The sequence below is a fragment of the Pogona vitticeps genome, chromosome 5, assembly GCF_051106095.1.
Source record: "Pogona vitticeps strain Pit_001003342236 chromosome 5, PviZW2.1, whole genome shotgun sequence".
NCBI classification, from domain to species: Eukaryota; Metazoa; Chordata; class Lepidosauria; order Squamata; family Agamidae; genus Pogona; species Pogona vitticeps.
The window spans coordinates 61,968,468-61,993,486 of record NC_135787.1 but is presented as its reverse complement, the minus strand read 5'-3'; the positions used below and the strand labels follow the sequence as shown (position 1 = coordinate 61,993,486).

At 40.7% G+C, this 25,019-nt stretch overlaps 1 protein-coding gene across 49 annotated transcripts in view; it reads left to right on the top strand.

The window, feature by feature from the left end:
* Positions 1-25,019, top strand: part of SORBS2 (sorbin and SH3 domain containing 2) — a 237,799-nt gene that overhangs the window by 99,091 nt on the left and 113,689 nt on the right. For 37 of the 49 annotated variants that reach the window (XM_073001376.2, XM_073001371.2, XM_073001370.2 and 34 more), the window contains exons 3-4: positions 20,247-20,296; positions 24,924-25,016. In XM_073001376.2, the coding sequence (XP_072857477.2) occupies positions 20,287-20,296; positions 24,924-25,016 (103 nt within the window). In that variant the 5' untranslated portion in view covers positions 20,247-20,286. The remainder of the gene's footprint in view (positions 1-20,246; positions 20,297-24,923; positions 25,017-25,019) is intronic. The other 12 variants (XM_078393957.1, XM_078393945.1, XM_078393939.1 and 9 more) reach the window with 1 other exon arrangement.

Here is a 25,019-nt window from a genome sequence, read left to right as displayed (position 1 = left end):
CTTGAATTTCAGATGGTAACCACACAAGCCAGGCTTTATTTCTAAACAAATAAGTTTAAGGGCAGTGTATAAGGCTAATTTGGGGAAATGAGTCTTCCCAGGTTTGTTGGACTGCAACTCCCATGATTCTTTACTCATGGCTTTGCCAGGCAAGGACCAAAGAGAGTTGCAGTCCACATAATCTGGAAGACCACCTTATCTCTATACTTAGTGTGAGGAATAGTTTAACTTGATCACACGTTTTCAGCAAGCGCATGAGCACTGTTGTCCCTGTTTCAGTGAGAAGCACACTGAGGATGATTCATTGATCTGTTTCTAATAGATGGGCTGCATTTTTTTTTCTCTTCTAAAATTCTGGTTCCTTTGAATTGGCCTCAGTTTTGTATTACAAAAATATAAAATATCAGATCAGATGTGGCTATTACATTGCTTGTACAAACATTCTCATACACATTTACGTAAGATAGAAATATCTTAGTACTAAACATTCATTTCAAAGCACCTTTGTATTTAGTCTTCACAGCTGCCCTTTTGGCTTCACTGTGTCGGCTGTGCATACCTTGGGGCAATATCTGACTGAAGTAGAATTTATCACACAAGAAACATATGGTTTTATGGCAATCTATTGCAGCATGTAACACTGTCAATGAACACCTTTAAATGAAATTATAACTCACTACACAGACACTGTGAACATCTGCTTTGGGGAAACCATATGTGCTGCTGAATAGTACTACAAAAGCTACTTGTGGAAAGAGCATGATCACATTTAAAAAAAAAAAACTACTTTGCAAAATCATTAACTGAAAATATGCCCTCCATGTGAAACATACTTTGGGATAATCAGCGAATAAAAACATTTTGTACTGTTCCTTCATATTACCCTTGCCATCCTATTTCTATTTATATTGCATCCACCTGATGTTGATGAATAGCTAACATGAAAACCATAGACAGAACTGATATACCCAATTTCTTGCAACAGATGCCAGCTAGCGCAACAGCTCCCTAGCAATTATTTCGGAGATGTGCTGTTCAAAATTAGAGAGGCTTTGGAAAACATGTAACCCTTTGCCCTAATTGTGTGTGTGTGTTTAGAATTCTAATCGTATTTGGAAAGAATGGATGTTCTTGTCATTTATCGGGTCTGAATCTTGCTGATGATTTGAAGGGACTTTGTGAAATTTTGTGCCCTGCTTGCCACACCACCGAGAAACCAAAGCACTGCTACAGTTACTTCCAGTTATTAGTCACCATAATGTCTGACATGGAGATTTCGAATGAGTGATAATACATGCAGCTGAGGGAATGATCGGCCTCTGGCAGATACTTGCTGGATCCATGGCTTGATGGTCATTTTCTATACTTTTGATGAATCAGTTCAGCCAAATTAAGCTAAGTGACACATATTTTCAAGATCACTACATATCAAAAAATGATATACCATAAATTGATAATTTGGACTGGCACAGCTAGTGAATTCAAATGCTGCAACCGTAATTTAAATGGTTTGAGGCAGATTTTTCAACATCCCCCAATGCTGCTAATTAAAATCTAAGCGCTAAAAATCCATTTATATGCTCCATCTATTCTGACAGCCAACTTCAGGATATGGCTATAATGGATACTATGAAAGGAGAACAGATTAAGAAGTTTTTCTGGTTTATCTAATAGCAAAAGTCTTTAATTGGAATCAGATTCTGCATACAGATGCTTGAACAATACAAACTCAATCTTTAGATTAAAAATTGAGGGTCGTCTTATACAGTACACAGAAGTAAGGAGGGGGGATGCAGGAATCATCAAAGCATTTAAATCTCTGCTTTCCCCCTCCACTTGCTAAGCCCCGCTTAGATTTCTTAATTTTGTGTTAGAAAAGTGGGAGGGCATCTTATACATGGGGGCGTCTTGTACACGGAAGAATATGGTAAGCTGAAGAAAAACACAAAACATTTAAAGGTAGAATTGGAAGTAGTGTTTTGGTAGGGTTGTAATTTACAAATCGGTATGTTGTGTAAAATCTGTATGTACTAGATTAAACAGCAAAGTCAGAAATACAAAAAGTAAACATCATGCTGTTTAACATCTATATGAGGCCGCTGGGTGGGGTCATCCGGGGATGTGGAGCCCGGTGTCATCAGTACGCTGATGATACTCAGCTGTACATCTCTTTTCCACCTACCGCAGGAGATGCCGTTCTGTCCCTTCAGTGCTGCCTGGGGACCGTACTGCAATGGATGCAGGAGAACGGGCTGAGGCTGAACCCGGACAAGACGGAGGTACTGAGGGTGGGCACCCCCACAGTCGGGGGTTTGGGAAACTCTCTCTCTTTTGGGGGGTGACCCCGCCAAGGACGGGGTCCGCAGCCTGGGGATCCATCTGGACCCGGTGCTCACCATGGAATCCCAGGTGGCGTCGGTGGTCCAAACCTCCTTTTACCATCTTGGGCGGATAGCCCAGCTGCGGCCCTATCTTGAGGTGGGGGCGCTCACTACCTTGGTGCATGCGCTCGTAATCTTAAGATTAGACCACTGTAACGCGCTCTACGTGGGGCTACCTTTGAGGCTGCTGCGGAAACTACAGGTGGTGCAGAATGCGGCGGCCAGACTTCTTAGTGGTGTGAAAAAATACCAACACATTTCACCCACTCTGGCTGCATTGCATTGGCTGCCCATCCACTTCCGCATCGACTTCGAAGTGTTGATGCTTACATATAAAGCCCTAAACGGTTTAGGGCCTCGATACCTGGCGGAACGCCTACTCCCACCAAGATCTACCCGTGTCACTCGTGCAAGTCAGGAGGTGAGGTTGAGGAGCCTAACACCAAGGGAGGCCCGGAAGGAAAAGACAAGAAATCGGGCCTTCTCGGTGGTGGCTCCTCGCCTCTGGAATAACCTCCCTCCTAACATTCGCGCGGCTCCCTCGCTGGGCATTTTCAAAAAACAACTAAAAACATTGATGTTTCGGCAGGCCTTCCCCTTTGTCAGTTCCTGACCTCCCTTTTCCTTCTTCTCCCAGTGTTTGTCCCATCTTGCTGAAAGTCCTCCTTATGTAAATTGTTTTTAATCATATTGTTGTTGTTTATGCTGCTGTAAGCCGCCTAGTCTTAATTGATTAGATAGGCGTGATATAAATAAAATAAATAAATAAATAAATAAATAAATAAATAATATATACATTGTATATTTGCCTCAGAAAAGGGTAACATAATTGTGACGTATGCCCATGTCACGCCAGTCACTCATAGCTGGAGCTCATTTGCATAAGCCTATGCGAAGACAGGAGGGGCGGAGGCAGAGAATAAGTTAAGTCAGTTAGAGAGGGAGAGGGAGTGAGAAGAGAAAGAGGTTTGCAGAAAGAGAGAGATAGTCATAGAGTGAGAACTGTAACTAACAAAGATAAGCTGGTTAAAGTGAATGAATAAAACAGGAGGTGATTGAATGTGTGGCAGAATATATGATATTTCAATGATTTGATTCTATGAAATGAATAAAGAACATCTGTGATCCTGAATTACCGTAATTACCCTAATACCCTTTAATAAACCAGTTCTGTTGTTGGCAGCCAGTGTCAGACTAAAGTCCTTTACAGCGTGGATAAAGAAACCCACTGGTGGCAGTGAAAGAAAGAGGGAACGTCTCCGGCGTGAGCCCTTTGCGTTGAGAAAAAGAAACAGGGGCACAGGGTGAACATAACAATAATTAAAAGGAAATTTTACATTACCTCTTCATTTTTCTTCCCTCAGTATGCGGATTATGATATTTAGCCAATGTTTTAATACAGAAAGGCAATAACTGGGAGCATTGAAAAGAATTATACCTTTAGAAATGTATCATTATTTCTTTTTGTCTAGAATGCACCAAGGGATTTGAAATAGTTGAGAGTCTTATGTTGTTCAGCTGAACTGTCCTTAAAGTCAAAGAAATGCCAGGTTGTGGGAAGGCTTCTGGGCTGAGTGATCATGTCTTTGAGTGGTCATATCCAAACACAGACCAGGACCCAGCACATGTAGTGTCTGGCTCAGGTTTCTGCTTTTGATGGCAGCCTTGAATTAGAAGGTGAAGAATCTAGAGCAGCCTTCCCCAACCTGGCTTTCTCCAGATGTTTTTGATTGGGTCTGGTAAGATTCCTCTACCATTGGCCTTGTTTGGTGCTGAAGGGAATTATAGTCCAAAACATCTGGAGAGTGCCAGATTAGGGGAGACTGACAGAGAATGTGACATTGGTTGGAGAAGAAACTGCCAGCTGGTAAATTGATAGCTGCACCTGGAGTCCCTAGGAGTTTGTGAGCAGCAGGATGAACAGGGTGAGTAAATTGGTATTTTGTGTGGGTTTGGTGAAAGATATGGCAGAATGAGGCTGCATTTGCCAGCTGGATGATTGTTTGACCAAGCTATTTGGAGGTTGGTTTGTTCTAGGTTTTTCAGGCTGTTTGGCCATGTTCTGGAGTTTCTTCTTCCTAATGTTTCTCCAGTCTCTGTGGTCACCATCTTCAGAGGACAAGAGTTAGAACTCTGTCTGTGTTCTGGTGTAGTGTGTGGGGTATTTGGAGGCATGTCTGCCTCCAGCACACGGTGCTGGGGAAGGGGCTAAAGCTGACATGAAGTGAATGCTAAGAGAAAGTGGGTTGTTGACTTTGTTGGCGGAAGAGCTACCAGCTGCCAGGTCTCAGAATCCCTGTAAACTTGTGAACAAGTTGAGTAAACTGGGTATTTTGTGTGGATGCTTAGCAGGATTTGAGGAGAGATCAATTGTGTTGTTTCACCTGGTGCCTTGACTTACGACCATAATCCATTCCAGAAGATGGACGTAACTCAAAATGGTCATAAATTGAAGCACCATTTCCCATAGGAATGCATTGGAATGCAATTAATCCATTCCAGCAGAAGAAGAAAAATCACAAAAAAAATCACTGCAAGACTCATTGAAAACACGCTTAATCCCTTCCGGCCGAAGGGGTTGGGGGGAGAAAAGCAATCAGGAGTGCAAGACCCATTGGAAATGCACAGAAAACAAATGGTGCGGATTGGAAATGCACAGAGAACAAAGGGAGCAGGTTGGAAATGCAAAGAAAACAAAGGAAAAAGCAAGGGAAGCATGCAGGACCCATCGGAAATGGAGGAAAAACCCAAAAGCAACCAAACCCCCAAGACCTATTGGAAATGGGGGGAGCCAAAAAACGAACAAAACCCCCAAGACCCATCACAAATGGGGAAAAATCCAAAAAGCAACAAAAAACCCCAAGACCCATCAAAAATGGAGGGGGAAACCCAACAAACAAACCCAAGACCATCACAGCACAGAAACATAACTCCCCAGCTCAAAACCATGCTGCAAAAACACCCAGAACAGTTGTTAAAAAGAAGAAAACAGCACCTTACCTTACCAGGCAGCCCGAAACCTCCTGCAAACACACACACACACACACTCAGAAGCAGAAGGAGGCAGTCCCAAGCCTCCTCCAATGCACACTCTCTAACTGTTGGGGCAAAAGAGCTACAAAGAACCAGCCTCATTGCCACCTACAGTTAGAAATTTGAATTTCCCTCCTTTTTCCCCTGCCTTTTTCTGTTTGTAAGTGGAAGCTCCGGTTGCAAGTAGAAGCAAAATTTTGTGGGTGGAGATGGTAATAACAATGGTCGTAAGTAGGGATGTTCATAGGTCGAGACACCACTGTAGATGGATGTAAGAGGAGCTTTTGCAGTGATCTGCAATACATGTGTCATCTTTGTCTTCCTGCCTAATGATACAGAAATCTATATAAACAGTACATGCAAGCTGGCTTCACTGCTAGAAGAATAGGTGCAGCACACTGAGGAATGCAGAGTATGGGAATTTCCTCAAGGTGAGATTCTGAAGACAGAGTCACAAACAATTGCTACAAAAAAATGGGAGACATGTGAAGGAGTAGAAGTGATGCTGTTAGACTTAACAGTTAGAGCCTTCAGTTGAATTCAGAGGTATGTATAGGAAGTGAAAGGAGAGATAAATCACTAAGGAACAGTATAAATTAGTAACCTTTATTTCTAAGAGAAGAACAAGAGGGCAAAAGATCAGAATGGGCTTAGACACATGGGGGTAAAAACTGCCAAAAAGATATATTTGTTTTTTAAAGCTATGTTTGGAACCAAAGCAACAAGAAGAAAGTACTGTAATGTCAGCTGTATGGAGAGGATGGAAAAATATTTGTGTGACAGAGAGAAGGCAGAGCTGCTGAATACTTGCTTTGCTTTTCTCCAAAAAAGTAAAGCAGTGCTCAAACTAGTGCAAGTAGAATTAAGGAGACAATAGGGATGTTGCTGGCTAAGGTAAATGAAGAGGCAATACAGGAACACTTAGCCATTTTAAATTAGTTCAGGCTGCACGGTCAGATGAGTGGCTTCCAAGGCTACTAAAGGAACTTAGAGCCTCTGTCTATAATCTTTGAAAACTCTCAGACAACCAGTGATTCCCCTGAAAATTGGAGGTAGGTAAATGTTTTCCCCATTTTCCAAAGGGGACGATCTAGTCTATATCAAGCAGTGCTCAAACTAGTGCAAGTAAAATAAAGGAGACGCGCACATGCAGCATTAGCACACACACACTCTGCAAAGCCTCTCTCCGAAGACACTTCTCTCTCTCTCTCTTTTTTTTAACAGCTTCTCCTAAGTGGGCAGAGCTCCTATTTGTTTGCTTCCCGCTTGCAGCTTAACAAAGCTTATCCTATTTGGTTTTTTTTTTTAAAGATAAGATGAAGAGATGAGTAATTAAGGAAGGAAAAGCCTTCATAACAGTACAGTATTTTATATGCTGATATTGTTGAATATATATTTCAATTGTGTAATACTCCATGCTGAGCCTTCCAGAGTTAGAGCAAGGTAAAAAATTGGCACAATTTAAAATACTGTTCCTAAGTATTTGCATGTGATTGAGATAGAGATTAATTGGCAGTTAACATACAAATTTTGCTAATAACTTCTCACCTCTGGAATAAAAAGGCATTCATAAATGTTATAGTACAAGCAGTTCTTTAAAGGCATAGTACTATTAAGTATAATCAACTGGCTTCAGCCTCCGATATCCATTCTGTTTCCCTTGCTATTCCATAGAATTTTCCATTCTTCTGATGACCCCCTTCTGAAGTGTGATATCCCTGCCTTCCTACAGCTATGTTTTAGCGACAAATCTACTGAGCAGTCTTTTGTATCTGAGGGGAAGGAAACTATCTCCTCTGAAGCCACTGTCCTGCCCAGGGCCCTACTGGCTTACAGTGGCCAGGACAAGAAGGGCTGTTCTTTTCCTGTTTTAAATTTAGCTCCTACATCTTGTTCCCACTTCTCCCCAGAGGCCTGCAGCAGAGAAAATACCTTCACCAGCTCACTGCCCAGTCAAACCTGGACTCTAGCCCACTGGTGTGTCAGTGATGGCTTTGGATTCAGCAACAGGACTTTAGATCCAGCTAGAGGACTTTTGGTCCAGTGGTTCCATGGCAGTCTCCACTCCCCGCTCCCTGGAGTACCATTTCAGCCCTCTGAATAGTACAGTTGGCACCAATGGATTCATCTGCCCCCATGGTGCAGTCCACTAGCATACCACAACAGTAGCACCATCCTGCTGCTGAACTCTTCTCAGCTCAGAGAGCAACATGCTGACCCCACACTAAGCCTTCTCAGTCAGTTTTTGGCAGGGGTTGGGACTGCTCCATTATTTGGATTGTATTTTGGTCCTCTCTATGATGCTTATCTCAGCAGATCCGGTATTCTCCAATATGTTTTATGTGCTGCTGAAGGGCGCATTGCCTCATATGGTTTTGGTCTGTGAAACCAGTTTTATAGCTGCTATTTAGAGTTGTTGGTCTGTTTCTTGAAAAAAAATTGTTACTTTTTAAATTTTGGCTTTTAATCTGAGTTTAAAATGTCTTCCCTTGTAGTTCTTATTCTGCATCATTCGGGGGCCCTTTGGGCAGAAAAACAAGACAAAAACTATTTAAACTCAGTAAAATTACAAATCTTAGCGAATTTGGGTCATTTTCGAATTTGATTCTGATCGATTGCTTTTTGGTCACCAGCTTACTCTGGTGACACAACATATTCCTGATGACGAATGAAGATATTTTCAGTATTTCTATGACCATCAATTAATTAAGATAAATTGATCAGAGTAGGCATGGCTAAAAGGTGGATCTAAGTGGGGTGCTGGAGTGCCAGCCTTTGACTTTGGCCCTGAGATCCAGGTTTTAAACCCATTCTCCAGGTCTAATGGTTTTGCACTTGAAAAGCCAGGGAATGAGTTGCTGCTAACTGACCACTCCTCGATTTTGGCACAATGTTCATGTTATGGAAATATCCACCTATAGTAGTAATAAATCTACAAAGCTGGGGTGAAAGTGAAAATGAGTTCTTTATTGTGACGCAGTTGCAACAGTGGAGAGAAAGAGAAAGTAATTAGAAAATCAGTCTCTCACTCTGCCAGAAAAGTGTTGTGCAGAAGATTTTATACCTACAACCCCCCCATCCCCTCTTAGGTAAAGGTAAAGGTTCCCCTTGACAATTTTTGTCCGGTTGTGTTCGACTCTAGGGGGCGGTGCTCATCCCCGTTTCCAAGCCATAGAGCCAGCGTTTTGTCCGAAGACAATCTTCCGTGGTCACATGGCCACAACTTAGACATGGTCGCACGACTTAGACACGGAACGATGTTACCTTCCCACCGAGGTGGTCCCTATTGATCTACTTCATTTGCATGCTTTCGAACCACTAGGTTGGCGGGAGCTGGGACAAGCGACGGGAGCTCACTCCGTCACATGGATTCGATCTTACGACTGCTGGTCTTCTGACCCTGCAGCACAGGCTTCTGCGGTTTAGCCCACAGCGCCACCACGTCCCATGCCCTCTTACCTGTCTCCATTGGCCAAGTAGCCGATGAGCTCACAAACTGAATAAAGTAACACCCCCAATCCCCCCTTACTACGTGATTTGGACTTCTAACCTAATAGCAATTTTTACTTGCAAAACAAGCTGTATCTTATCTTAAATGTCAGGTTCCACCCCATACTAGAAATTCTTCAGCGAGCACCTAGCAAAGAGCAGCAAGGAATAATATAAGCAAAGGATAATATATGGAAGGCAAAACTTGCTCAATACAGTAACATTTCTCTATCATTCAGATGCACCTCTGTGTGCTCTAGAGGTGCTGCTATTGGAATTCACACAATGCTCTTTAAATTCATAACTGAAGGTGTGATCAGATAGACCTTTTACCCTTTTATTAGGTCCGCTTTGGTGATAGACTAATTTGCTCCTTTTCCCAGTGACTACATGACATACGGGCAGACCAGCCTGCTCCTTATCTTTGTCTACATGCACCTTTTTGAGTCCCTGCCAGAGGCTACTATGTTTTTGGTGTGGTAGGATCACTCTGTTTTGGTTCAGTTCCAACGTGTGTGATCACCAGGGTCAGACTAGAGTGGATTGCTTACCTACTTTGCTGGGAATAGTGGTAAGCAACAGCTGTTTGAACCTACACAGCACGTTCAAGCCACTTATCAGTAAAGTGAAAGCTTCCCTCTGTGCCCCCCCTCTGTGCCCCCCATATGGGAAACAGAAGTTGATGTGAAGTTTTTTTAAAAAGCCCTTTGGATCCAGCACTGAGAAAGTTGATTGGCAGTCCAGTTCAGTGCTATGCCCCTTGAAAATAATCATTACCCTGTTTCCCCCAAAATAAGACATGGTCTTATATTAATTTTTGCTCCAAAAATGCATTGGGGCTTATTTTCAGGGGATTTTTTTTTTATTTACAGCCATCTTTTGTTCTTTAGTCATCTTCTTCTGGTTGTTGCACAATGGTGGAGGGAAGGGTTTCACTTAACTGGGGCTTATTTTGGGGGTAGGGCTTATATCCTGAGAAATCTTACTAGGGTTTATTTTCAGGTTAGGTCTTATTTTCGGGAAAACAGGGTAGAAAACTGAGAGCTTCCTGACTCTACCCCATGGCAGGAGAGACACGGGGGAACAAAGAGAAGGATCTTTCTTTTTATGTCATTTTTTCCTTTTTTCTTCATCTTTTCTTTCCCTTTAAAGGGAAGAATGGACTAAATAGGGTTGCTTGAAATACAGTGTGGTTTCCTGCCTTGAATCGCCTGTTCCTTGCAAGTGGATGCAAGGATTGCCCAAATGACATACTGCACTCCTGTGTGACTTCAAGTGACCCTGTTTAGCCTGATCCAGCCCAATCCAATTTGGCTGTCTAGTCACACCTTGAATCTCTCTGCATTGTCTGTCTCTCACTTTCACAGACACCCTTTTGCAATTGTTACTGGATTATCTTTTCCTTACAAAATCACAAAGATATGCCCCCAGATTTCAGAGTTTAGCTCTAAACTCTCAAGGAATGGGATTCTGTCCCAGCAACCTAAGGTCTGTACAGTGGTAGGGAAAGTATTGTGATACATGGTTTATAGGGATGTGCAAAGCATACATTTTCATATTTATGAAAACTCACATTTATAAATGTTCATGCCGCCTTGGTCCTTTTTAAGATGAAAGGTGGTGGAATATATTATGAATGAATGAATAAACAAACAAAGAATTCATTATAAGTTATTTTGCATGTACGTCTTTAGTTTTTCATGTTTTTGTGTACTGGTTCTTTTGTTTAACATAAAAAGGAACGCCTCTTTTGAGTTCTCTTGTTTCAGGTTTTCCATTCTTGTTTTCTGGCATCTCAAAAACTATAAATAACTGTTGGAAACTATTCCAAAAAAGCAGAGGCAAGGCAAGAGAGACTCCATCTACCTCAAAGGCAGGCAGCAGTGCATGAAGAAAGACTGTTATATTCAGACTTACGCAGGTGCTACTTTATAGAAAAAGCCTCTGGCAGTGCCCACCCCCAGCCAGCAAAGATGCTCCTCTAGCCAAGATATAACACCACCACCAGTCCTATGCACAGAGCAGAAAAAAACCCTCACTCATCCATCAACCAATTCAAAAAGCAGTAAAGCACCCAACAATTATAAGAGAAAACAACAATATGACTTCAGTGGCACCCAGCCAGCACAATATAAACCTTCTGAACGTCGTCAAAAAAGTTTTTTAAAAGGTAAGGAAGCAGCAGGATAGCTGGCTAGGCACTGACCTGGCACACAGATACCCACTCATCAAGTACAGTGGAGTCTCGACCTACGAATGGCCCACTTACAGACTTTTTGATGTACGAACAGCTCCAGCCGCAAAATTTTGGATCGACTTGTGGCCAGAGCTTTGACATACGGACTGAAAAAGGCAGGGAAAAAGGGTGGGAAATTCAAACTGTTGGTGGCAAAGAGGCTGCTTCTTTAGCTCTTTCACCCCAACAGTTTGGAAAAGGGAGGCTCTGAGGACACAAAAAGAGTGCCCTTGAATTTCAGGAAGGGAGGGAAGGAAGCAAGGGTCTACCCTGGGGTGATTCTCGCCTTTCTCCCCCACTGCCCAGCTTCTCCACTGCCAAAATTGCCATCAGGGGCAGCCCTTCGGGAGAAGCTGGGTGGCAGGAGAGAAAGGTGCGGGCTCATCCGGTCTTTCTCCCCCACCGCGTGGCTTCTCTGCTGCTGAAACCACCATCGGGGCGGCCCTTTGGGAGAAGCCGGGTGGCGGGGAAGAAAGGCAGGAGCCGATCCAGCCTTTCTCCCCCACCACACGGCTTCTCCCAAAGCACTGCGCCCAATGGTGGTTTCGGCAGCGGTGAAGCCTGGCGGCAGGGGAGAAAGGCGGCGGTGGAGGCCAGGACCGGCAGCCGTAGCCCTGGCCCGGTGACAGAGGCCAGGCCCAGCAGCGACGGCCAGAGCCCTGGCCCGGCAGTCCGGGAGGCCTTCTGGTGGCAGTGCAGGCAAGATGCTGTTTTTTGCTTTTTTAAACTTTTTTTGGTCTTTTGCAGGGTGGGATTGGGCTGGTGGGGTTGGGGTTGTGTTTGTTTTGGGTTTTTTGCAGCCCCAGGGGCTTGCAGTGTTTTAGTTTTTTTGGGGGGGGTATTTTTTTCTTGGGCCGGAATGGATTAATGGGTTTTCAATGCATTCCTATGGGGAATGCATTTTCAACCTGCAGACTTTTCGACCTACGGACACCGTTCCAATATGGATTAAGTCCGTAGGCCGAAACTCCTCTGTAACCAACAACAACATAAAACAGTTTTCCCAAACCCACCGAAATGTACATTTTTAACATAATTAAATACAAAGTAAGTTAAGGTAATCAAATAGCAATTTTAAAAAATCAGCCAAACAGGAAAAGTACACATGTGGATACGCACACACAGATGAAAAAATAGCAAATTTAAAAAGACTGTTTTCAAAAACCAAGAAAAGCTATTAAGCAAATAAAGGCAGATAATCCAATGAAGCCCCCCATACCATAATTACTAGAATATGGAGAGTTTTCTCCCCTGTCACTTGATCTCTTCTCTTGTCTTTTCTTCTTTGAGCCAATAGGCGGCAGCAGGCAGGCCAGGCAGGCAGTAGTAAAAAATAATGTAAAAAACAGGGGGAAACTCCCCCAAAAAGGAAGGGGAAAAGGCAAAAAATAAAAGGATCTAGGATGGAAGCAGAGAGGCAAACAGGTAGGTTGGCAGGCACCACAGTCCAGGAGAGCAGGCACCAAGAATTGACACACCCACAAGGAATGACTAAGGCAAAGAAAGAAAACTCCTCACTGAGTTCTGACGATTTCAGTATTTTTTTTTTAATTCAAAATTCCCACTCTCTTCTGGATGTTCTGATTGGTTGTTGACAGCAGCCCCCGCAACACTATTGGATGAAAAATTTCATGGGTAATTTCACAAGTGAAATGTGAAAGAAAGGTTACACAAAACACAGAAGATTATAAAAACTTCATATATCCCTCTTCCATTAATATGAATACTTCATGTTTTAGAGGCTCTCTTTTGTGAATCAATAGAAGAACATGGAAACCTAAAATGAAATTCTATCCTGATTGTTGTCTTTCGATAAAACACAAAAGGGTCATCCCTAATGTTTAACATTCAGACTTAAAGGAAATCAAAACTCCTAAGACTTTTATGTTTAACAACTGCCAATAGTTAAAGGCAATGCATTATTTTGAATGTTCCTAATTGAGTTTTTCAGCCTTGCCAAGTTAAGGTTTATCTGTCTTGTTTACTTTGACTATTTATAGGGAAGCAGAATAGCTGCTATTTTGCTTTAAATAGTGGGGAGGCTTTAGGGCTATATTAGGCATAAAACCAGGAGACATCATAGTGTGTACAAGCTGGGTAAACAGCAGAAGCAAGGTCAGTGAGTTTTTATTTGTGGAGGAGGCTGTTCCATAGGAGAAAATTGCAAGTACTGTCAGAATTGCCATCAGACTGATGTGAAGATTGTTCATTAAGCAACACTTGCAAATGTTTTAGGGCAGTGCACACTCAAATTCAGGGGAACAAATTGCCCTGACATGTTGTGTGTGTCTAATAATAATGCATGGAGCAGCTTGTTATTTTTGATAGTGTGCATAACGTTTAGCTCCATTTTGAAAGCAATACATATATACATGAACACATGTTGTGTACACAAGTTACTGCTTCTACTTGTTGTTATTATTATTAAAAAATACCAGACACTAGAAATTAAAATAGAGGACTGAGTAAAAATGTGGAGGATGAGAGTCTTAAGATTAATGTCAACAAGAATAAAGGAAAAAATTTTAAAAATCTGCTTAAGGTGATATTTGACCACTGTAAAATTAAATATAATAAATCCAGAATACCCCAAAGCATGTTGGAAATGCAATGAGGAAATTGGTACGTATTTTCATATGTGGTGGGAATGTAAAGTGGTTAAGAAATTTTGGGAATTGATTTGTAAGGAAATGTGTGATATATTTGGTAAAGATATTGATTTTAGTGCTAAAATTGCCTTATTGTCAGTTTTTAATAACACAGATTTGGATTATTACTCGAAAGAATTTATCACCAATTTTATGACAAGTGCTAGAATATTAATAGCTAGATTTTGGAAAATACAAAAATGATCTTAAAATAGAAGACTGGTATTGTGAAGTGTGGGATATTGCATTAAATGATAAATTGACTATTGAACTTAAAATAAAAAGAGGGGAAATAAGTTCTAACAATTTTTATGATATTTGGGATAGATTTGTGGAATTTGTGTTAGTGAAAGGAAGGGGGAAAGCCTCTAAAGAATACTCAATACAATTTTGGAGAGGTAGTCCGTAATAAAATATTATTAAATGGAGTCCGATGGGTATGGGGTACACATTAGAATTTAGTTTATAATAAGGACTATTATTTGTAAAAAAAATTCTGTATTTTTGTTGTTACATATGTGTGTTTTTGGTGGGTTTTTGTATTATAAAATAAAAAAATACCAGACAAAATCAAACTTATAAAAACATTGACTGGTATTGTATAACAGACATAAGTTTTAACTAAAAACCTAAGTATCTATTAAATATCAGAGCAGTGTGTATACTGTTCCTAATATTGCTGTTTTTTGTAGCATTGATGGTGTTACTTGAAACTCTCATATTTCTTTTTTTTTTTTAAGAAAAAATATGAAGAATGTGAGCGTTCATCTCTGGGGAGTCCTATTTACGCCCCACAACACTCCAGACACAGATTCTTGCTTTAAACGATCAACTTTTACTTCTGACTCATTCAACTCATTATTTTTATTTGTTTGTTTTTTCCATGTTTAACGTAACAATATAAACTTAAATTACACTAAAAAGAAAAAAAGAGTTTAAAATGAGCAAAACAGAACCAAGAGAGCAAAACAAAACAAACAGACAGACAAAAAGGCAATACAATATAATATAGTATGGTATTACAGTGGTGCCTCGACTCACGACCATAATCCGTTCTAGAAGATGGACGTAACTCTAAATGGTCGTAAGTCGAAGCATGCATTCCCATAGGAATGCATGGGAATGCGATTAATCCATTCCGGCCCCCCAAAAAACAACCCAAAAATAAACATAGAAAGCCCCATGCTGGGACTGCAAAAAAAATCACCAAAAAACAAACACACCACAGAAACATAACCCCCCAGCCCAAAACCACCCTGCAAAACCCACCTAGAACAGAACCAAAAACTGGCACATTACCTTACCAGGCAGTCCCAAGCCTCCTCTGATGGCCTCCGTGGGATGATGCCACTGCTGCTGGTGCCTGACGCCGCCTCCAGCTCCACCACCAGCACCGCCGGCTGTTCGCCAGGGCAGCTGTGTCAGTCCTCAGCACTCCTCGCCACCTTCTGCAGGTCGATGCCGCCACCACTGCTGAGTCCCTGGCAAGCAGATGCCGGTGCCAGAGCTGGAGGCAGCATCGGGCAGCAGCAGCGGTAGTGGCATCGGCCTGCAGGGAGCGGTGAGGAGCACTGAGGGACGTCCCTGCCTCTGTCTCCCTCTGCCGCTCCATCCCTTTCCCTAACCGTTGGGGCAAAAGAGCTACAAAAAAGCAGCCTCTTCGCCACCAACAGTTAGTACATTTGAATTTCCCGCCTCTTTTCCTTGCCTAGTTTTGGTCGTAAGTGGAAGCTCCGGTCGCAAGTCGAAGCAAAATTTTGCAGCTGGAGCTGGTCATAACTCAAAATGGTCGTAAGTAGGGACGGTCGTAAGTCGAGGCACCACTGTATTCACAATAAACTATCTTATGCATTTAAAATGAGTCAGTGAAAGGCTTCCTTATATCTACACAGATACCCTCACAGAGTTGCTTTCTGTCTGATATTCATTCAAAAGAGGCTAATTGTTGCAGATCTTCCTGCAACAATTGTGTGAAGGGTGGAGGTTGATCATATTTCCAGGCTTTTAATATAAATCTTTTTGCCACCACAAGTGCTCTCAGAATCCATGACTGGACAAAATTGTCAAGGGGAACCTTTACATTTACCTTTTTAAAACTAGCTAAAATAAAGTTTCTCACTTAGAAAACAAAATAACGCTTTTTGTTTTGTTCTGTTTTGTTTTTTGTACTTAGAAAGCTAGGTAGTGCCAATTACTAAAAAATAATGTTAGTATTTAATTTTGAAGCCATAAAATTGCATGCACCATCTGAATGCCTGTCTAAATCTTTATTTGCTCAGGAAGCTTTCTGTTTAACATTTGCTTCACTGTGAAGAGCTGTCCTTGCAGCTACAAAAATAACCCATAAAATGTATATGTTACTCTGTTAGTTCTGCTACTTCCTTGACATTTTGGTCTGATACATGCACATGGTTTAGTTTTCAGAAAAATGTATTGAATTATGTGAGGAACATCTTGAACTGCGGGGGGGAGCACAGAGTAAGTAACAGAGAAGACTTGATTTCAGTACGAAAGGTCAAGAATCAAAATGTACCTTTCAGCACATAGTTACTCAAATGCCATATAGGTGAAAATAAAGTAACAGCATCCTTTCAATGCTTGTTGCTTGGTGAGTGAAGGCACACTTCAACACATTTTATAGCACGTTGGAATGAGACATAATAACATCCATAAATAACAACCATTTATAATATTGTGCTTTTCCTGAATTTTCTATGTTTGATATTGTAGTTTATTCCCACAGATCAATTAATTGATTCCAAGACTAATTGTTACCCAGTGTGGTGTAGTGGATAGAGTGACAAATGAGAATTTAGGAGGCCGGGGGTCAAATCCCCCTCCCTCAGCCCATGAAATTCACAAGGAAGGTTGGAACTGGTAAAACCACTCCTTAGATACCTCACTCACCTTGAAAGCCCTATTAGCTTGCAATAAACCACTAAGCATAGATTGCACTTTCTCTGTATCTAACCCCTTCATATCCTGGGCATGGCAGAAGAATCTGAGAATTGCCTGAACAATGTGGCAAGAGAACTCTGTTATCACAGCTCAATTAATTATAGATCCTCCCAGTCAGATATAATCAATGGCAATCCAATTACAATTCTCTAGTATCATCTTTGTAGTGAAGTTTAGTGTACTCATAGCTTAGAAGAGCTGGGGGGGGGGGATTAAGTACAACTTTCAGAATGTTCCATAGGTTCTGCTTTCTTCCATTATATATTAATGTTATACAGTAACATGAATTAGCCAAATTGTATGCAGCCTTGTGCAGAGCTAAACACAGTTTATGTAAACAAAGTTATCGGTGAAACAACGGTTAACATCTTTATGTACAAAGAGTTCTCTACTTGTCCCTAAATCACAGTGTGTGGTGTTGCAATTTGCAGTATTTTTTCATGGTGCTACCATTTGTTCGGTTCCCAACGATGAGAACATTTTAAAATGCAGTTTCCTCTAGCAGCAAGGAAACACTCTTGGAATCTGAGGCTTTCAGGAATAATTTGTGGCTGTTAAGGAAACTAGTGTTACAGTCAAAGACAGCTTATTGAAACAGAACAAAACAGACTGGGCTCACGTTAATCCTGGAATCTACTGCAGAGCATTTTGACAGGCTAATTTGAAACTCATTTTATTCTAAATAGAATGTGAAGACATTTTATTAGCCATTCCCTGAATGGCTATGAATGTCATTTTCTTGGTTATTCACCTTGTTCTGCATTAAAAGTTTTCTATAAAAGAGGTCTGTTATTGTTAGTTAATTTTTTCCCCTTTTTTCTTGAGTTGGGCTCAGTATTTTTCTTGGCTGTTGTTAGGATTTTTTTTAATTGAACAATATAATTTTGCTTTTAATTCTGTGCCATTTCCCCTTGGAGTAAATAACAAGGCAGAAGACCAAATGGCTGGGAGAATCTTCATCTGAGTGGAATTTATAGGCAGTGCTATGGCATTTGCATTTAGGACAGGCAAGCTGTGCGTTTATCTTGTGTGCCAAGCTGGAAGGGGCATCAAATAAACTTAGTTTGTCAGTATTTGTTGAGCATACAGTTTGTAGTGAAACCTTTAAAAAGCCTCAGTATGTTTTCCAACATTCCAGAGGTTATCTGGATGCTACCTGTGAAAACAAATACTGTACCCCCATACCTTTCAAGCATGTTCCTTTTTCAGATTTGGTGTTGCTTGCTCAAAATAAAAATCAGAGGAACTCAAAGGCTGCTTTGAATTAGTAGTGCTCATTAACCAGTTCATTTATCCTAGGATTAGCCTTGCTCATAGGGCTGCCATTAGTTTGCACTGTGTGTATTGGACATGAGACTTAAAGTCTCCTGCTAGAGAAAGAGACAACTGCTCCTGCTGTTCCTCTCACCAGTGCTTTCCATGGAACTGCCCACTTCCCTACGTCATTTGCTATTGCGTGCAGGGCTCTAAGCTTGGTGCTCACACAGTTGGTGAGGGAGAAGTGATGGACAAGAGTATCATAGTAGGACTGTGTGAGAAGGTCCCCCGTTATTTGTGCTGAGGAGGTTCAAAGAGCTCTGTCTAGTTTGTGGCTTGCCCCCTTCTAAAAAAATTGGCCAGCAGAACCTCTGTTAATTTCTGTAGATGTTAGGTTTTGCAGATTCACCAACTTCTGAAATAAGATACTTGGTTCTTACTTTTAAAAAAATTCAGGAAAAGGCTTTGTGGTCTCCAAAACAGTACAAATGAAGGAATAGGTGATGCCTCTATTAGACCACTAAAAAAAATTCTACAAAACAGCAAAGGGGGAGATGAGGGGGACACAGAGTGCTTGGCGGCCTTTTGTTTAAAGAGAGATGGGTGATAAATTATAAACTGAAGCCACACTATCTTCCCCACAGACCTCTTGCAGATTACATCTCTTTCCATCTAGAAGCTAAATCTGGCCCTACAATGGCCATGAGAGATTGGGGCTTTAATAAAAGCATATGATTTTTGGAACTAGCTGCAAGAACTTGATGCATAGCCAGAAGAAAATGAATTGTCATCGAAACTGGCTGATCGTTGATTGATTGAATATTTGTAGTGGTCTAATAAAGATATCACCTGTTCCTGCATTTGTATTAGTTCTCACTGTTCATTTAATAATTTAACCCTAGGTATTTGTATAACAAATAGGCAACACTGCATTTCTTTTAAACCCCAATTCCAGTTTGAATGAGTGGAGCATACTTTCACCGTCTGTAATATCAGCCATAGCATCTACTTCTGTCTCTCATAGTGTTTTGGTTACTTCATCAGTTTATGTACAAACATAGTCACAACAACATCAAATCAGTCACAGCAGTTAAAAGCAGTTGACCAGCTTTGAGATAGCTGTCTACTTTTTAGTTTCTATTTTATGTCTTGCTTCCTGTTTGTTTGTATATTTGTTTGCATTCTGAATGCCATGGAGCATTGACTCCACAAATGGAACACCACAGAGACTGAAACCCTTCCAACTTCCTGCATTAAAGTATTTATAATTTGCTTTCATTGCACATTAAGTGTCTGGCAGGCTCCGTTTGGGGCCTGATTCAGCGTTCTTTGTATCTAGTTATTTCTACTGCCTAGAATCAATTGGGGCAGGAGCAGTAATTCTTACAACGCTAGTAGTGGAGAAAATTCTTTAAAGGAACCAAATTTAGAATGCAACATTAGTAAATGTTTGCTTTATTTAAAAAAAACCAATTAATGCTTCATTGTATTTTAAAAAAACACTCCAGAGTACAATTCTGCCCTTCTCCTTTTCTCTCTTCAAAATGATCATAAGCTGCAGAGTCTGGGATTTGGACATGTGCAGTGTGAAGCCCTGTGCATATTTTCTTAGAACTTAGACCCATTACATTCAGTAGGTTTTGCTTTCCCCTAAGTGTGTCTAGTATAGCAGTGCAAATGTGTTATCTTTTCTGTTGAGATCAAATGTTGGTAAACAGTGCATAAACATGTGACAGTCAGTTTAGGACCCCCATGGACTTTGTTAGGACACATAGACACTCTAATCAGTTTACCACAGAGGAAGCAGTAACACAAGGATACCCACTGTGGGTGGGTAACGGACTAAAAATATTGAGAAGAGGGTTCAAATCCCCACTCAGTCCTGTAAACTCACTAGGGGAGTAGAACCGGTCACTCCTTAAATATCTCACTTACCATGAAAGCCTTATTAGGGTCGCTATAAGTTGGTTCTAACTTGATGGCACAGAACAACAACAACAACAGCAGCAGCAGCAGCAGCAGCAGCAGCAGCAGCAGCAGCAGCAGCAACAACAACAACAACAACAACAACAACAACAACAACAACAACAACAATGCATGTAATTCAAACCTGGATTAGATAAAGTGAACACTGATGTGATTGAGATTCACCAGTTTCTTTCTTTTCTCTATCCCTCAACATCCAAGATATTTCCATCCAATACCAAGGGACATGACTAAAATATTCCATTTTGTTTTCTGCAGGAAAACTGAAGACTTCAGGAACAAACTCTACAAAGTCAAAATGAATACAGGTAAGCTGTTTTTAGCGGGAACAGAATGTGAAAGAATTTTGCTATTTGAGAAGACAGTGGAAAGGCAAAATAGAACCCTCTTAAATTATCATGGATAAGATATTTCAATTTGTGTGCACAGACACTCTATGTGTGTTTCAGTATGTATAAATACATGCATTTATACATGCGTACATATGTATGTGTATATGTGTGTTCCATTTCAATATATTTTCAGCCATTCAGTAAAATATATTGGGGCACAACGCACATATATATTGTCCAACACAATGGCATAAATCAATATACTTGATGGTATACTTTATATTTAATTGTAAAATGATTCTATCCAAGCTTGCATTTTTAAAATGCATATTTTTATTTAGGATATTTTAATAGATGCTCATAAATTCTGTTTGAAATATGACTTCTATTGCTTTTGTAAATTAATATTTTTAACAGGCATCCTCCGATGCGGTGGCCAGCAGTGATGACAAATGTCTTTTTAGTTGATCATAGGTATTCATTATAGAATGGTTGCATCTTGCTTTTCTTTCTTCTTTCCTCAAAGGACGTTAAATGTATAGTGAATGCAAATAAGCAGGGCAGTATCAAGGAACAATAAATTATCAAATATTATAATAGAAATACTGAAATGAACAATTGGAACTACAGCGCAGGAGTACTGTTGCAAACGTAGGAATGGCTTTTTCGGTCTTCAAGAAGTATCTCACCAGAACCCAATCTTGCTAATTCATGTCTCGGATCTGAATTCCTCCACTCCGGCCTTCTTTTTTCTAGGTCTTTTTTCCTATCTCCTTCTGGGAGTTCTTAATTACCTTTTCGCACATTATCTGTTGCCAGGATGAATGATGAATGAACATATGTATCAAGGGTTTCGTTTCACAGTTGAACACATCTGCTGATTTGCCTGTCTCGCTCAGTAAAGTAAAAGCCTGCAGAGGTGTTAAATATATCAAAAAGAATGGTCCAGATGCAAGGTGTGAGTTAAAGAGATGGTCATAGTTTCTTGCATGAAGTAATTACACAATAGAAAATTATACTCTGGAATGGAAAAGGAGAACCCTTATACCAAATCAAACACAATGCTCCCAGATAGCCACTGAGGGGAGATATGCATCCACTTGAGTCCCATTCAATCCTCTCATTGCCACTAATCTGTACAGGAACAAGCTGGGATACCCCTTCCCTAGAGGAAAGCCACAGCTACAGGGAAGCCTCTAGATGACACTCACCCATCCCCCACCAGCATCTGATCCTGATCCTCTTCACTAATTTTGGGTTTTCTTCCCCACTTTCCCATCTGCCAATAGTGACAAAGGAATATTGCTCAGTCTTGAAACCGGAAATACATGAAACAAAGATGTAACATTGTGATGAATGAAGAGTCACAGACAGTCATAACTGATGAAAATATTCCACCAGGGAAAGAAGGGAAAACATGCCACTATATGAAAAAAAAAGAAAGAAATCCTTCCCAGCCTCCCCCCCCCCCCCAAAATGGTCTGCAAAAATCTGGGGAATCCTAGGAAAGGGGAGAAAGGACGTAGCAAAGGACTGATAGATTCCTTGATGGGCTAATAAGTCTGGCGAGATTAGCGGGCCTTTCAAGAGCCAGCACAAAGTATGTACTATGAGGCTGACTGGCTTCATGAGACTTTGCCCACAATTTCCTCTTTTTTGGAAGTCCCATAGCACTGAGAAAATTTCCTGCCATCACAAGAACTCTGCAGACCCACTTGGGTGGTAAAGGAATCAGCAGCAATGCTTGCTCCCTTGTCAACACTATCTCTTGGAGTGTGTGTCTTGGCTGTTGTTTCCAACAAAATTTTGCAAAGCTCTCTGCCTCGTATATAAAATGACCTCCCTCACACTAGATTGGAAAAAAAACCACTTTCTCTAACTTCAACAAGAAAAAATGGTTTAAATCTAAACACTTGAGCTTAAATCTAAATAATTTAGTGTGGTTTAGATCAAGCTTCACCTATATCTTGCTGCCTTCTAAAGAAGCAAAATTTCAAAGGATGTATAAAGTGAGTATAATACATGGGTGTCTTAGGAATAGGTAAACTTACTTAACTGTCTCTTTCACAGATGGATAACAAATGGGTCGAAGTTAATTTGCTGAAATGGATCCTTAGTGTCCTCCCATAAATATTTCAGGCAGTAATGTACAAGGATAATATGCTTGATAAATGCATCTAATTTAGAAATGATTAAATAAACCACTGCTTTATAATGAGTGAAAGTCATAAATACAAGCCAGAGTAAAAGCATGGAAAAACCTCAGAAGCTACAAAAATCCATGAGGCTTAACTTTCTGAATGTTAAGTCATCAGGATGCAAACATCTTCCAAATTATCCATTTTGGGTTTAAAGCAAAGGAATGGAGCAAAGAAAAGCTGCAGGTTCTGTGAAACCAGTCAGCAGTCAGTTTGGAGGAGCATTTTTCAAACTTACATTAATATGCACTGTTGAGGCTTAACTGCTCAAAATGCCACTTGCCTTTGATGAGAACCCTGCTCTTTCATGGACTAAATGGTTAAGCAGTACACATGGGTTGTAGACCTTTGAAGATTGGTTGAAGAAGGCCTGGCCAAGACATTTTGCTCCCTTTCCAGCTGTAGAACAACAGCTGGACTTTTGCACTGGTGAAAGGACAGCATGTTCCACCATACTTGAAGAGAGCAGGCTAGCTTAGGGAGCAGAAGACAATCTCCTAGGGAGAAGAATGTGCAGGTCCTTATTGCTACTGCCCCATCCATACTGTTCAGAATTTACTGCCTGAAAAAACGGCCTCGTTCTTCTTCAGGTCCGTCTCTGCCCTTCCTATTGCAAAACCGTCAATATACCCTGGCAAAGACTTATAAATGAATCTGGACTTTCCTTCACTTCAGTAGATTTGGCCCATGCAGACAGCTTCTCCATCCTTATATAGAATTAGATCTGAGCAATGTAACTATTTTATGCAGTTAAGGAATGAGAAGTTGTGCCACAAAGTATATGGGAAGCATGGAAGCCAAATGTACAGGGCACTAATATTATTTTTCTCATGTTTCCTGAGTGAATTCTATATTTGGTCTCTTGACAGATGTTCACTGTCAGCTTATCTTGATGTATGCAAAAACATTGATTTCCTGAGCTGGCAATTTCAAAAAATTGTTTATCTCAAGGCTGACTTTGTTCTTTCACAAAGAGTGGGTCAAATAATGTGCACATTTAACAAACTTGATTGATGAGACAATAATAGCTCCAGAGTGCTTCTGAGGTTGCCTGACCCAAGAATGATTAGCCCTTGAGCTGGTTTCACCTTTGCATGGTCAGCTTAAGAGGAGAGAGTTCTACTCCCTGTTGGTTTGTCAGAAAAGCAGGTGTAAACAGCCATACAGCTCATGACATCCCCTGTATTGCAGGAAGCATACCCAATAACTTTCTGTTCTCCCCTGGCCAGAGGGGCACAGTTCTGAAGAGGAAGATGTAGGACAGGCACTGGAAACAAACTGGAATAAAGTATCCCAGTCCACTCTTGATAATTTGGTATGCTAAAATGGAGGGTGGTTTACTTCCAGTTTGTCCAGAATGCCAGTGTTCTATAAATCTGATCCTGTTTCTTTGATACAATTCTTTCTAACTCATGTCCTACCTTTTTCTCTATATACATTAAATAATAAAAATTTGGATTGCAGCTTATTGGAAGCATTTCTCCACTGAGAATTCTTCCTAACAACATCTCCAAAATCCACATAAGAGCAGATAAACTGACAGATATGTCTTTGCATATTTTTAATAACTGTATATTAGAATAGTAAGAGAATAGTTTTAAATGGGAGCATATTGAAAATCCAGATCTTCCAGATACAGATTCGCCAGGTACAAAATTCCCACATTAATTCCAATTAGAATAGCTAAATTTCTCATAATTTTACCAGTTACATCCATAAGTCATTGATAATCCCTTGTTACGAATTCATATTGAATTCGGTGAAGAAAAGAATTTCACCAGCTTTGAATTCTAGAGTTTGGGATGTTTCCCTCCTTTACTATAAAATACTGTATACAGATTAGTTATACATGCTGTGTCTTAATCTTCCTAAATTGTTTGGGAAATGACTGGATGAAGAGTGGGGTGTTTCTTAACCATTTCTGTCTCCTGTTGGAGAGGGGTCACAGAGAGGAGGTTGGTCCTGTTCTGTTTTACTAATTTGTATAATGGTGCTCCATGAATGAACACGCCCAGCCATGTGATAAAACCTGAGTTTACTATATAACAAGGTCTGTACTGTGTGTTCCTCACAGTACCATTTATATTAAGGTAATGTGTCACTTTTAATCCTCCATTTTAGTTTCTTTTTGTGGTGAGTTAGGTATACAGACATGATCTTTCCAATACTAGAAAGCACACGATAAGTCTCTTGGCTCGTGTATTCTTTGGGATGGCAGTATTAATTAACTACAGCTTCCTCAACCCTTCGGTATGTATGTACAAATCCCTAAGGATCAGCAGCAGTGTCTTAACTGCATGACTTTTACATCTACATTTACCTATCTTACTTAACTCCACTTGCTATGTTGCATGTGCTTGCTCTCTATGTTGTGGGCCTGTGCCTGTCTCATTTTGTGCTTTCAGATAGTGGTGGGTGTGCTCGCAAACGTGCTGCCATGTCTGTCAAATTAACAACTGTGAAGAGAGTTCAGAGTTCTCCAAACCTATTGACTGCAGGTA